A 14,656-nucleotide genomic window follows, 5' to 3' on the forward strand; every position below is an offset into this window, starting at 1 on the left:
CAGCTTCCACCACTCCTCCTCATCCAGCCAGTCCCTGACATGGTGCCTCGGTAATGCAGACATCTTATAAAAAGAGAGAAATGTATGCTGCAAGCAAAAGTAGTATTTGTGTAAGGAGGCCAGTTATAATGAAGCAACACACATTGTTTGGAGTAAACTAGAATCACCTTATGAAAAATAATGTTGGAACACAATAAACTTATGGAACTACAGAAAGCCCTCTATCAGGCTCCTATGGCTGTTGACTGGGTGACCCTACCCTGCAGGAAGTAAAATTTATGAGCTAAATGGATCAGCCTGCAAAGCACCTCATTACAAAAAAAATTGATGTGGGGAACAATAATTTCTGAAGTTTATAGCAGGGACGATTTGATCAGAGGAGGAAGTGTTCAACAGTTCCTTGCCATTCCCCTCCATTTTAATGCAAGGCCTCATGAAAATGCTTTTGGTTCTTGTTTTTGACAAATCAGTGGACAAGTTAATATGTGCAACATCTAGTGTTGAGCTAGGAGTATTTAAATATTCTCATTTTTTACTTTTTTACAGAGAGCACACCTTACTAAAATGTCAGAAGGAAACTTCACCGCAATTACTGAGTTTGTTTTGCTGGGATTCACAGATAACCAGAACCTGCAGGTTCTTCTCTTCACTGTGTTCTTTCTGATTTACTTGGTGATCTTAGTGGGGAACATTGGCATGGTAACATTAATCACAATCGACTCCAGGCTCCACACTCCCATGTACTTTTTCCTGAGCCACCTGTCAATCTTAGATATCGGTTACTCCACTGCCATCGCTCCCATGACACTGATGACCTTTGTAGCAGAAAGCAAAACAGTTCCCTTCACTGGCTGTGCCCTGCAGTTCTTCTTCTTCTGCATTGCTGTATCCTGTGAGTGCTGCCTGCTGGGTGCAATGGCATATGACCGCTTCATTGCAATCTGCAACCCACTGTTGTATACTGTGCTCATGTCCAAAAAGCTCTGTTTTTTGCTTGTGGCTGGTTCCTATCTAACAGGTTGTGTCAATGCAGCGGTCCTGACTTCATTTATATTTACTTTGTCCTTTTGTAGATCCAACATCATCAACCATTTCTTCTGTGATGTGGTCCCTATTCTAAGGCTCTCCTGTTCAGATACAAGAGTCATTGATATAATTCATTTTAGCTTCTCAACAGCAGTTGTATCAATACCTATCCTGGGTATTCTGGTGTCTTATAGTTACATACTTGTCACCATCCTTCAGATCAGCTCAGCCGAGGGCAGACGAAAAGCCTTCTCCACCTGCGCCTCCCACCTTACAGCTGTCACCATTTTCTATGGCACAGTTGCTTTCATGCACTTACGGCCCAGTTCCAAATATTCTGTGGAACAGGACAAAATCATCTCTGTCTTTTACACCCTTGCAATACCTATGCTGAATCCACTCATCTACAGCCTGAGAAACAAGGAGGTAAAAGAGGCTTTCAAAAGGATGGTTGGGGGAAAGATTATCTCTCAGAGGCGATAAGCTTCATTATCAAAATCCTGGTTCCGTATCTTATTGTACCCTTTATCTCATTTTCCATTTTAAATTTTTATCTCTAAAATGGGTTACATTCACACTTAGTCTACAATCCTTTACGTACTCCCATTTCTGAGTATGGGATTGTTCAATTTTTTATGTATAGTTAGGTCCCATTGAAGTTTGATTTGGGCCCTCTCGATTTTTATTGGAATGAAGTACAACTAATTCTGCCTGTTTCCAAGCAATGTATTACAATTTGAGGTTTACAGGCTATTGATTTACTGAAGCACAAAGGAATTCTAATGCCTGTTCTCTGTCAGCAAGGGAAAGAATGAGAACTGAGCACCATTCCATTGAAGGTTAACAGAGAGTATACTATTTAACCTGTAGCGAATGAAAATCCCTGGCTTTCCAGATGTTGCTGGATTACACTTCCCATCATCCAAGACCACTGTCCATTCTGGTGTCCAGAAACATATGGAGAGCCACTGGTTTCCATGCCTGCTCTAACAGATGCTGGAAGCTTCTGACACAGGTATGATGAAGGTGCACATGTTGCACATGTTGGCCGGTGCATCATTCTCTGTTACCGCAAGGATTAATATAAGCTATTTGTGACAAGGGAACTATATGTATGCCATGGCTCTGATTACCCCTCTTCGGACCAGGAATGGTTGCTTTAATGCTGATTTTCTTGGTGAGGATCTGAGGATACTTAATTTGAGTCTGGGTGCCTTCTTCAGAGGATTGTTAATGTGTTGCAGTAGTGATACTTAGACAAGACAGTCACACCATTCACTGATGGACATGGAGAAGTGTCTTGACTGTGAGTGAATGCCGCATTGCCTGCAGCCCATTATGTTGCTCCTTCACAGTAGGGTCCAGTGAGGGAGCCTGGGTGAGGCACCATTGCTCTTCTAGCGTTCCAACATAGCTAATTGCCGGCACTTGCAGAAAGAGAAAGGGGTGGGACAAGGGAGGGTGAAACAATGGTGCCAAACTATACATTTTCTATGGTTCACTACTGTATATATTTATTCTGGTAATAATCTTTATCTTAAATGTGACCGGGAAGGTATGAGTACATATCCAGACCTCCTAATCGTTAATGTAAAGAGCAGTGCACTCATCTGCTGTTACAAGCAAAGCTTATTACCTCTTCTAATGAAAAAAGCCCTGTTTTGCTTACACGGTAGGCTCTTCCTCAAAAAATAATGGTTTAGAAAAAAATATAACCAGCTAGTCATTTCTTATGGAGGTCATGCTCTTTCAACTTCAGACTGTACAAACTATACAAAATAGGGGGGGGATGGAAATTATTTATCATCATCATCATCAAATCTTTATTGGCATCACATACAAAAATTCAGAATAAATAGGCCAGTGCAATCTCATTGCCATTTCAACAGTACAGTCATTTGCCAAAGGGAAGAAGAGGCGAGCAATCTATTTCATCTCCATGGGTCTCCAGGATCCTGTAGTGTACTTCAGCGACAAAAATAAATTATTTATGATGGAAAGGAATAAGTATGTTATAATGCTCATTCCAAGAAGACCCCTCCCCTACACATCATGTTACATTGGCTCCAAATAGTATTTAAACCACAGATTTCCATGGTTGGATAGCTCACACACTTCAATGGGACCACCTTTTTGCCTTACATTCTCAAGGACCAGCTACCCTCTTTGCTGAACTGCAGACTTAGGATTGAGTGAGGGAACGGCTGGAGCCTTGCTGATATTAATGGGAAGAGCTTAACTCTCACATGGAAGGCACACATCTCTGATCCCAGACTTCAGTTCCTCTTTCTTCAGAAAAACTATACCCCCTCCCTTTTTCTCTTTACTTTTAGAGTGTGGCTTTGTGGCAAATTGCAGTACCTGCTCATCAGGCTTTGGGTAGCTTGGGATGCTCTTAAGATCAAGGAGCAACTGTACTGGGGGATTTGTTACCTATTGATATCTCTATAATCAGGGTGTCTGAAGCAGCACCCGTATATTCTGTCTGTCATTTCACGTAATAAACATAATAAAGATTCTACTTTCTTTATTCTACATTATTCTACTTTCTTGTTGAGAATAAGATTTAAGGTAGAAAAAACATGTGGTTTTTTTTAGTATATGTGCTGCCGAAGCGAGCACGAAACATGTTCTTAATGGAAAGAAACATTGACTCCAACAACATGTTGGGATCTTGTAAAGGGAAGATTTGGTTGCTGGGCATGCTTGTGGGTTCAGACGTGCACTTTTTTACATAGGGAGCTGAACCCAGAGAAGAATATGGCTGCAGAGTGAACCAGAAGGTCCTGCCATGATGTGCTGCACCAAACCCGTTCCCTGCACCTTGCACCTGCCCTCTCCCTCTCCTAGCAACCCTCTGTGTCGGGAACGTGGGAGTGCAAAACCCATTCCACCTCAATGGCCAAACTGATTTCCAAACTAACTCAGCAATCTTTGATCAAAAAGATTGGGCTTGTTTCTGAAATGTTTTGAAGCCCTTCAAAACCTCTTTGACCAGAAAAGATAATGGAAAAGGTGGGGGGGATGTAGGTGTCATGAACATTGACGACTCTGCAATCTCAAAGTTCCCAATTGCTGACGTGTGTGTATGTGAGGATGATGATGGAAATGTTTGCAAATGCAAGATGTTCCACTGGAAGCTCACACTTCACATTTTCAGTATGAATCAGCATGCCATATACTTGAAGAGCCTATTCTTGTGAAAGGCATACTACAAATTTCCCCATGAGAAATAGCTTTGCACAGTTGAGTTGGCAAGATTGGGACCAGACTGTCTTACAAGTTTATCAACAAACTTAATTTGACAGAAAATAGAGGCAAGTAATAAATAAAGATTCACATTGAATTGTGGACTGAATGGAGATGAAACACTTCTGCTTGGAACCAATTAAAGATGAAGAATGGAAAGAACGAATTCCCAAATAGCATGTTCTCAGATGATTATGTTGAGGGGTCATGGAGAGCATTTTAATGATATGGGCTTCACCCATGTGTTTCAGGGATTTGGCTTCTAGTTGATGCTAAACTAACTATAAAATGACAGATTCTATCTACAACTGTTGGTTTGGTGTTCTTGGAATGACATCCATCGTCTTCACAGGTAAGGTGAGATATGCTATGTTAACTAACCTGATAGACTCTCAGAGTGCTTGTGAATTTTTATGTCTAGCAGTCAGATCTAGCAACAGCTTGGTTCTCTGGGGGCAAATCAATTACCTTGAATTTATTTTGACTTTTTCTTTGACAAAAGACTTTTTTATTCTCTGTATATGATGTAGCCTGCTAGTTGCCTGTGACTGTAAGCAGCAGCGGATCATGGAGATCTGTAGAAATGCAGATGGCAGTCTTTCTGCATTGACTTGTTGTAGAAAACATAGTCATGTGCAGCTGAAGGATAGCTTACATACTGCATAACAAATATGAAATATTGGGCAAGAGGTTTTATAAAAAAATATTCCTGTTAGCTTACACAGTTCCAAAGGAGAGAATATGTCCCTCCATAGTTGTTTTCATTGTTGTTGCCTTTGGGAGGAAGGGAATGTATGTGAGCTTTTTCACATAGGTTTTGGAGCATGTACTCCCCTTTCCCAAGAGCAGGAATCACCTTGGTAGGCAGACAAAAAACCTTTAGAGTCATAGACTCTTACATATTGAAAGGGCATGATGGTGTAAAATAGGAACACCATCCAAAGCAGGTTCCTTCACACCTCAGGCTGCTGTAAATAAGTGAACAGCATTGACAATCAAAATTCCGCTTCATGAAGACCATCTAGTACCAGACAGCTAAAGCAAGTTGCTCAAGATGCCTAAGTAGCTGGAGCCTGGTGTGAAAGATTTTCCCATATTGGTAGAATGTGGATCTGTATTGAAAATAAATTACCACTCACCCCTTCCAAGAGGTGGGCGGGGTTTGTGACACCATGCAAGACTTAGTTCAGTGATGGTCAAACTTGGCCCTCCAGCTGTTTTGGGACTACAATTCCCATCATCTCAGACCACTGGTCCTGTTAGCTAGGGATGATCGGAGTTGTAGTCCCAAAACAGCTGGAGGGCCAAGTTTAGCCATCACTGGCTTAGTTCCATTAATTATTTTGTTTTTGTGGGAGTGTGGAGTCAAAAGTCAAAGTTCATTTTCAGAGGTTTGTGACATAATCCAGTTCCATAAAATGAATGGAATGTTGCCAATAATATCAACAGATAGTGCAAAAATCTATGTTTGTAGTTTGTGAGGCTGATTCATTCCTACAGTGTTCTCCTATGAGATATTGTTGCCATAATTGTGGTGATTCATTTTAACGTAGTGTGGTAGTCATCCAGCTGCGGACATTCTTTTGGGTTGCATTACAGAGCAATATGCAGTAAAATAAAATTATACTATTATGAACAAGTTCAGTTTTGTAGGATTCATTGATCACCCAGGGCTTCAGGTCCCCCACTTCATTTATAAGACTTTCCAACATTTCTGGTAATCTATGTTGCCATACTAGTGCTGAGCATTGTGATAATTGTATTAATGAGTGTTGATTCTTTGGCCTTGTCCTGTTCAAGTATATGAGGAGCAGAGAGTGGAGATGGACTCCTAGACTACAGGCTCCTCTGCTACATCCCATTACTGTATTACCACCCCTTGCATGCTGGAGGCAAATATCTGCAGTGAGGAGTCTTCTGTATGCATGTAGTCCCCATATATGATTTGAACTTTGCACAATCAGTGTTCTAAATGATGCAAGCAGCCCACACACACAGAAAAGATTTCTTCCTGGAAATCTTTCTCCTCCAATGTGTGGAAGGCAATAAAACAAGACAACACAACACAACACTGAATTATTTCATAGGTTCATGGTCAAGCTTTAAAAAAGCACATGATCAAGGAGGGCCGTTTGGTACGTACACATTTGTAGCTCTCAGCAACGTCATTTCTCATGACACATTTGAATACTGTTGCTCACATCAGAGAGAGTACCGGGATGTATTCAATCAACACACATGATCTTTTTGTTTCCCCTGACCCTGAAACAACATTTCTATAAGGTGTCATTTGTCTGTACTTGACAATTGCAATGGAATGGTTGCGCTCCTCTTTCAAGACTTAAACATGTGGTTTCCTGAAGTTTTTGGTGGTGATGGACATAGCACTCAGTGTAATATGGGATCTAATACTATTTTATCACTGTTCTATTTTTATTTGCAGAAGATAGCACACCTTACTAAAATGTCAGAAGGAAACTTCACCGCAATGACTGAATTTGTTTTGCTGGGATTCACAGATAACCAGAACCTGCAGGTTCTTCTCTTCGCTGTGTTCTTACTGATTTACTTGGTGATCTTGGTGGGCAACCTTGGCATGATAACATTAATCACAATTGACTCCCGGCTCCACACTCCCATGTACTTTTTCCTGAGCAACCTATCAATCTTAGATATCGGTTACTCCACTGTCATTGCTCCCAGGACACTGATGGCCTTCACAGCAGAAAGCAAAACTATTTCCTTCACTGGCTGTGCCCTGCAATTTTTCTTCTTCTGCATTGCTGTATCCTGTGAGTGCTGCCTGCTGGGTGCAATGGCATATGACCGCTTCATTGCAATCTGCAACCCACTGTTGTATACTGCGCTCATGTCCAAAAAGCTCTGTTATTTGCTTGTGGCTGGTTCCTATCTAACAGGTTGTGTGAATGCAGCGGTCCAGACATCATTTATATTTACTTTGTCCTTTTGTAGATCCAACATCATCAACCATTTCTTCTGTGATGTGGTCCCTATTCTAAGGCTCTCCTGTTCAGATACAAGAGTCATTGATATGATTCATTTTAGCTTCTCAACAGCAATTGTATCCATAACTATCCTGGCCATTCTTGTCTCTTACACATACATCCTAGTTGCCATCCTTCGGATCAGCTCAGCCGAGGGCAGACGTAAAGCCTTCTCCACCTGTGCCTCCCACCTTACAGCTGTCACCATTTTCTATGGCACAGTTGCTTTCATGTACTTACGGCCCAATTCAAAATATTCCATGGAACAGGACAAAATCATCTCTGTCTTTTACACCCTTGCAATACCTATGCTGAATCCACTCATCTACAGCCTGAGAAACAAGGAGGTAAAAGAGGCTTTCAAAAGGATGGTTGGGGGAAAGATTATCTCTTAAAGACATTAATGTTCAATACAATAAATCTAATCCTGCAGCTTACTTCATCCTTTATTACAAAGTCCTTATTACTATTATTTCCTTCCCAGTGAGTCAGATCCAGGCTAAAGCTACACTTCTATTCTTAATTTGAGTAGTTCACACTAAACTCCACAGGGTTTATTTCTCAGCAGGCACTTATTGTATTGTTCTGTACATTAATTTATATCAAGTCCCATTGAAATGTGTGTGAGTTCTAAGAGATAGGTATGGATCATTAACATTTTTGATCGAGTGCATAAACTATGGTGGTCACACCCAGTACGGAGACTGAAGAGAGTATTCCCATCTCTCTCCCCAAAATAGGCTACCCTCGCATATCTTATCACAATGTTTAGAAGTTATTATTCATTGGCTTTCCCCCTACTGCTGTCTCGTGTCATAATGCCTGGGGGTGATGGAATGATATGTGCACATATACATGAATAAATGAATGGAATAGGTTTACATGGAAATCTCTGTCATTTACTCATAATGTGGTATTAGAGTGGCCTGGCTTGGCCTTTAATGGTGGCCTTTAACGATGTTCATCTCTTTAGCATTGCTGGATGAACACTTTTACTGTTATGTTTTATTCCATGTTGTGAATTTTAAATGTTTAATGAGCTGTTTGTCTTCTAGTATGGTGTAAGTCACTTTTTCAGAAGTTTTGTAAAAGGCAATGAACATATATTATTAATAAAAAATAAATAAATATGTTTTAGCAACCAAAAAATTGAATCCTTTGTTCCCATGTCTATTTAGGTACACACATAGCCTCTTTACTTTAGTTTTTCAGCTCATTTAACTAAGCCATTTCTATTTGGCTCGGCAGGGGGTTAGTGAACATTCAGTGAACACTAACTCGAAACATTTTAGAGGTTCAGTCATTTGATGTTACATCATCTGTCACATGAGGGGGTGAACAGCATGACCATTATCTATTTGCATGTATTAATAACAGGACTTTTTTTCACCTGGAATTTACTGGAACCCAGTTCTGGCACCTCAGGTGAATAAGGGGGTGCTCATTTTGAGTTCCAAAAGAGTTCCTATTTTTCTAGAAAAATAGCACTGATTAATAATGTAGATCTTTAAAAAGCCATTCACCATATACAATGGGCTCATTCCTCAGCAAGGCATTATTCAGAGGTGGATCCTAGGCCCGCACTGCCCAGGGCAGGCGCACTCCCGAGGAGGGCGGGATATGGAGGGTGCCCTTCCAGGCGTGAGACAGCTGCTCGGGTGCACAGGGCGGCGCACACATGCCCTGCAGCCGGGGACGGAGTGAGCCGCCCATGTGGCCAGAGCGAGACATTTGGTGTGCTGCATGCCCACGACTGCTAAATGTCACCCCCCCCCCTCAGCGAAGACACCCTGGGCAATTCAACCCCACTGCACCTCCCTTCCTCCACCCCTGGCATTATTGCCATATATTTGGCATGTGTCCATTTACAGGTTCACATGGTGCCACTAAGAAATAAGGTATCTCCAACCCTCTCTGCCTGGTAGTGCCTCATTGATGCTGAATAGCTGGATGTAGAAAAGACTCAGAAGGAGCTTGAGGAAATAAAAAGTTATTCACTGCTTACCCAAAACTTGAAAGAGAGGTAGTCAACTCTGTGGAATGGTGATCTACAACCTGTGTGCCACAGTAGAAAAGGCCCTGTCTTGTGTCCCAACTAATCAGGTTTATGAACATGATGAGGCAGATTAGTAGAGCATAAGATTTTGAGCACAATGTCAGAAGAAACTTTGGAAAGAGGCTATCAAGCAGATTTCCTTCCATCTGCCCATTCAACAACACCTGCTGTGAAAGCTATGCACTTTAGTTCTCTGCAAGGAATGTTGTTCCTTCTTAATGTGTACTCAAATAGTAACATAAATTGCTTTGCAATATTTCATTCTCGGCAAAGGCAGGTGTACACTAAGACACTGCAAACCTAATTGTGTGTACTCAGAAGTAAGGCCCGTTGAATTCAGCTGGACTTATTTCCCAGATAATAGATTTAAGACTGTTCATTTGAATTTTATTACTGCTCCTCAGTTCAAGTCCTAGTCTCTTTATCAAAATGGATACAGTAGAACTGCCTCAGGTTACAAACGCTTCAGGTTACAAACTCCGCTAACCTGGAAGAGTTACCCTGAGTTGAGAACTTTGCCCCAGGATGAGAACAGAAATCGTGTGCTGGCGGCGCAGTGGCAGCAAGAGGCCTCATTAACAAAAGCAGTTAAGAACAGTTTCAGGTTAAGAACAGACCTCCAGAATGAATTAACTTCGTAACTAGAGGTACCACTGTAGAACCATCTGGATTTGACTGCCCATTTTTGACCACTATAGATATTCACTTTTAAATTTAAATTTAAATTCATTTCCCTGCCCCCTGACATTTTCTGGACATAGATAGTACCTACTCAATGCCTGAGTGAGGGCTATTAGACAGCATAACAATTTTATACTGAACTGTGAGATTCTAATCCCACGTACCCAGGAGTGACCTGCACTGTTAATGAAGCAGCTCAGCCCTACCAAGTGAACTGTTCTGGATGGCTCTGTCTAACAATCATCATGTTGCAAGCACCTTTCGGTCCTGCAGGTCCCAATGACTTTGTTGGTATTGTTAACTGGTGTTAATAGCTTTGGGAATGTGCAACAAACTTACTCTAAAACAGCGGTTCTCAACCTGTGGGCCCCCAGATGCTGTTGGACTACAACTCCCATCATCCCTTAGCCTTGCTGGCTGGGGTGATGAGAGTTGTAGTTCAACAACATCAGGGAAACCACAGGTTGAGAAAGGCTGCTCTAAAACAAGATAGAGGAAAGTAACTAGTGAAGATTCCTACTGAATTGTGGGCTGAATGGAGAGGGGCAACTTCTGTTAAAAACTAATTAAAGATGAATAGTAGAAAGTAAAAGAAATTCCCAGGCTGTATGTCCTCAGGTGATTATGCAGAGATGTCATACAGAGTATTTTAATTTATGCCTTTGAGGAATTTGGTCACTAGGTGGTAGCAAAACAACTATAAAATGAGCATTTCTCTCTACATCCCTTATTCTAGGGCTCTAGGATCAACATTGATCATCTTCACAAGTAAGGTTTCTTAGAATACATTTCCTAGCCAGATATAATCCAAAATTCCTGTTAATCTCCCCACTAGCAATCCAATTTATCAACAGTGCATTTCTCTGGAAGCATCCTGCAGCCAATTGGAAGCCGTGAAAGCCGTGCTGGATGTTCGGCTTCCAAAAATGAATCGAAAACCGGAACAATCACTTATAGGTTTTGATTGTTTAGAAGCCAATTTGTTCGGGAGCCGAGGCGTTTGAGATCCAAGGTATGACGGTACTTCATTATTTTCCACAGCAGCCTCACAAATGAATATGGGGAACACCAGGGCAAACAGCATACTTTAGAACATCAACCCAATTCTGCCTTGTTTTTAGATTCCATTTGTTGCAGCAAAATTTGATAGTGCATTCTTTTTTAAAAAGGGGAAAGATGGGGGAAAGATGCAGGAACCTTAACTTAAGGGGGATTGAGGAGGTTTGCTGCAGTGACATAGCAAGAAGTGGCCAGCATTTGAAGGATATTTTAAAAATAAAAAATGGGTATTAGGCGCATCAAATGGTGCTGGTTTTGGTGAGTAAGTGGTGGCACTGGTCACTAGTGGGAGCCAATGGCCAGCACAAGAGCTTTCTACAAAACCTGAATGAAGGCTGAAAGAGGCCATGTGTTTGAGAACCAAACCTCTCCTGGCAATTTGACGCAAGCAGACTGCAGAGTGATGGGAAGAATCCCAATTTACATACAGGGCCCTTGGGGCAAGAGCCAGAGAAGAATTCTGGAGCACTCATATCTTCTTTTTGACAAACATTAGGAGTTTCTGAAGCTTATATCTGAGGTGTTTAGATTGGAGGAGGAAACGTTAAGCATCTCATTGACATTCCTCTCCAGTGGCAAAGTGTGTGGAGGGCCACGGGGACGGCTACCCAGGGTGCAAAATTGTTAGAGGTGCAAAATTTCAACACCCTGTGCTGCCTCAGTACTGCTGTGCACTTCTGTCTCTGGGCTCCCTTGAAAATGGCTCCCCCATGTGAAAAAGGAAGTGACCTCTCCAGACAATTCTTTTCTTAGCTATGTGGCTGTGCGAGGTTTGAGGGAAATGCAAGGAAGAATAAGGACGGCCTATTACAAAAATGATACCATGTGTACATTGATCTGGGAAGCTTGGATGGTGATGGAGATGATGCAGGAAGGGTGGGTAAAGGGTATGAGAGCCCACCGTATGTGGTGGCAATGTAAAATTATTAAGAAAGCCTGGGAAGTGGTATATAAAGATTTGAAGAAAATGTTGAAAATTACTTTTATTTTTAAAAAAATGAAGCTAAGATCCTGGAAGGTACAGGACTTAAATCTATTAAGTCCCTTATCATGCAAAAGACTTTGAGAGCCAGTGTGGTGTAGTGGTTAAGAGTGGTGGACTTGTAATCTGGTGAACTGGGTTCGATTCCCCGCTCCTCCACATGCAGCTGCTGGGTGACCTTGGGCCAGTCACACTTCTCTGAAGTCTCTCAGCCCCACTCACCTCACAGAGTGTTTGTTGTGGGGGAGGAAGGGAAAGGAGAATGTTAGCCGCTTTGAGACTCCTTTGGGTAGTGATAAAGCGGGGTATCAAATCCAAACTCTTCTTTGTTCCTGCATCTGAGAACGGACGCCAGGGCAAGACCAGCCCATCCCTATAGAAGGAAGAAGCCACCGCCAAAGAAGATGAAAGAGATTGGCAAAACAAACTAATAAACTATAACTGGACAAAGCAGACAATTTCTCTCCCCCCCCCCTTTCCTCAAAAAGGGGATACGTGTATAAATAAGTATAGAAAATGGAACCCAGAGGAGGGGTTGGAGGGAAGTCAATTAAGATGTATGATTTTGATTGTGATGTTTTTTATGATTGGGTTTTTTTCTTTTTGTTATTATAAAATTAATAAAAGAAAAAAAGAAAATGGCTTCCCCATGTGAAAAAGGAAGTGACCTCTCCAGACAATGGAACGACTCTTCTTTTCTTATTTCTGTGGCTGTGATCTCCTGAGTGACACAGATGCTGTTAGGCAGTTAATGTGCATGCATACTCTATCCATTTCCCTTTCTCCACACCCCCCTTCCCCATGTGGCCACAGGTACTGGCAACCCATTCTACATCACTGTTCCTTGCCAGTTAAATGTGGTATCTCCGGAAACTACTTTTGGTTGTGGAGCTAATACTATTTCAACTTTTTTCTCATACTTCTATTTACACAGGAGAATACAACTTGTGACAATGTCAGAAGGAAATCTTACCACAATTACTGAATTTGTTTTGCTTGGATTCACAGATAACAAGAGTCTGCAGTTTATTCTCTTCATATTGTTCTTACTGATTTACTTGTTGACCCTGGTGGGGAACATCGGCATGGTAACATTAATCAGGGTTGACTCCAGGCTCCACACTCCCATGTATTTTTTCCTCTGCAGCCTGTCATTTTTGGATATTGGTTATTCCACTGTAATTGCTCCCAGGACACTGATGACCTTTGTGGCAGAAAGCAAAACTATTTCCTTCACTGGCTGTGCCCTGCAGTTTTTCTTCTTCTGCATTGCTGTATCCTGTGAGTGCTGCCTGCTGGGTGTGATGGCATATGACCGCTTCATTGCTATTTGCAACCCACTGCTGTATACTGCTATCATGTCCAGAAAGCTGTGTTATTTGCTTGTGGCTGGCTCCTATCTAACAGGTTGTGTGAATGCAGTGGTCCACACTTCCCTTATTTGTCCTTTTGCTGTTCCAACATCATCAACCACTTCTTCTGTGATGTGCCCCTGATCCTAAAGCTGTCCTGCTCGGACACAACAGTCATTGATATTTTTCATTTCACCTTCTCAGCAGCACTTATATTGGTAACTATATTGGCCATTTCCATCTCTTACACATACATACTTATTGCCATCCTTCGGATCAACTCAGCTGAGGGCAGACATAAAGCCTTCTCCACCTGTGCCTCCCACCTTACAGCTGTCACCATATTCTATGCAACAGGAGCTTTCATGTACTTTAAGGCCCAGTTCAAAGTATTCAGTGGAGCAAGACAAAATCATCTCTGTCTTTTACACCCTTTTGATACCTATGTTGAATCCAGTCATCTACAGTCTGAGAAACAAGGAGGTAAAAGAGGCTTTCAAAAGGCTGGTTGGAGGAAAGGTGGTCTCTAGGTAAATTCCTACTGAATTAAAGATGAATAGTAGAAAGTAAAAGAAATTCCCAGGCTGTATGTCCTCAGGTGAGATGTCATACAGAGTATTTTAATTTATGCCTTTGAGGAATTTGGCCACTAGGTGGTGGCAAAACAACTATAAAACGAGCATTTCTCTCTACATCCCTTATTCTAGGGTTCTAGGATCGACACTGATCATCTTCACAAGTAAGGTTTCTTATAATACATTTCCTAGCCAGATATAATCCAAAATTCCTGTTAACTGTTAGGATATAGTTCCTTTTCACCTTAAAAGTGTCAGGCATGATTGTTGTGTATCACATGCCTGTTTACTCCAAGCACTATCTGCTGGGAACTTCTGTTGTACATAGCTTTTGTATTCTGGCTGTTTTTCCTGGACACGGAGGCAAGCTGTCATGTTTTTCCTTTGTTCTGGACTACATTGAATAAAGCTGTAAATATGCTCTTCTGTCTCCACCTTTCATTACGGTGACTCTGCTCAAAGGGTATGCACGGGTCTTGGAATGTCTCTGAGGCTCGTGTCGCTAATTGACTGATGCTGTTCCACGGGAGACCGGTGATCGTCCAGAGACAACAGGGGGCTTGCCTGATGCCTCTGTCTCCCTGGCAGTATCCCAACAATAGGTTTCGGGCCCAGATTCACGGCGCTTACAGGAGAGTAAGACTGCTGATGCCTGCTGAGATCCTGGCAGC

The 14,656-nt window shown here is 41.9% G+C and overlaps 3 protein-coding genes across 3 annotated transcripts; all 3 read left to right on the plus strand.

Moving 5' to 3' along the window:
- Positions 1 to 564: 564 nt before the first annotated feature.
- On the plus strand, positions 565 to 1,509 carry LOC309350779 (olfactory receptor 5AR1-like; the record flags this gene model as incomplete). Its single annotated transcript, XM_081877993.1, has 1 exon — positions 565 to 1,509. One exon carries the CDS (start codon positions 565 to 567, stop codon positions 1,507 to 1,509), a length of 945 nt encoding a protein of 314 aa, XP_081734119.1.
- Positions 1,510 to 6,739: 5,230 nt separating this feature from the next.
- On the plus strand, positions 6,740 to 7,675 carry LOC309350862 (olfactory receptor 5AR1-like; the record flags this gene model as incomplete). The annotated part of the gene is made up of 1 exon (XM_081878162.1): positions 6,740 to 7,675. The coding sequence occupies one exon, from the start codon at positions 6,740 to 6,742 to the stop codon at positions 7,673 to 7,675; it is 936 nt and encodes a 311-aa protein (XP_081734288.1).
- A 5,336-nt stretch (positions 7,676 to 13,011) lies between these two features.
- Positions 13,012 to 13,944, plus strand: LOC309350977 (olfactory receptor 5AR1-like; the record flags this gene model as incomplete). Its single annotated transcript, XM_081878304.1, is given in 3 exon segments — positions 13,012 to 13,495; positions 13,498 to 13,781; positions 13,783 to 13,944. Coding segments are annotated over 3 exon segments (930 nt in total).
- Positions 13,945 to 14,656: the final 712 nt, after the last annotated feature.

This window comes from Podarcis erhardii, assembly GCF_964252035.2.
Source record: "Podarcis erhardii genome assembly, chromosome: 1".
NCBI classification, from domain to species: Eukaryota; Metazoa; Chordata; class Lepidosauria; order Squamata; family Lacertidae; genus Podarcis; species Podarcis erhardii.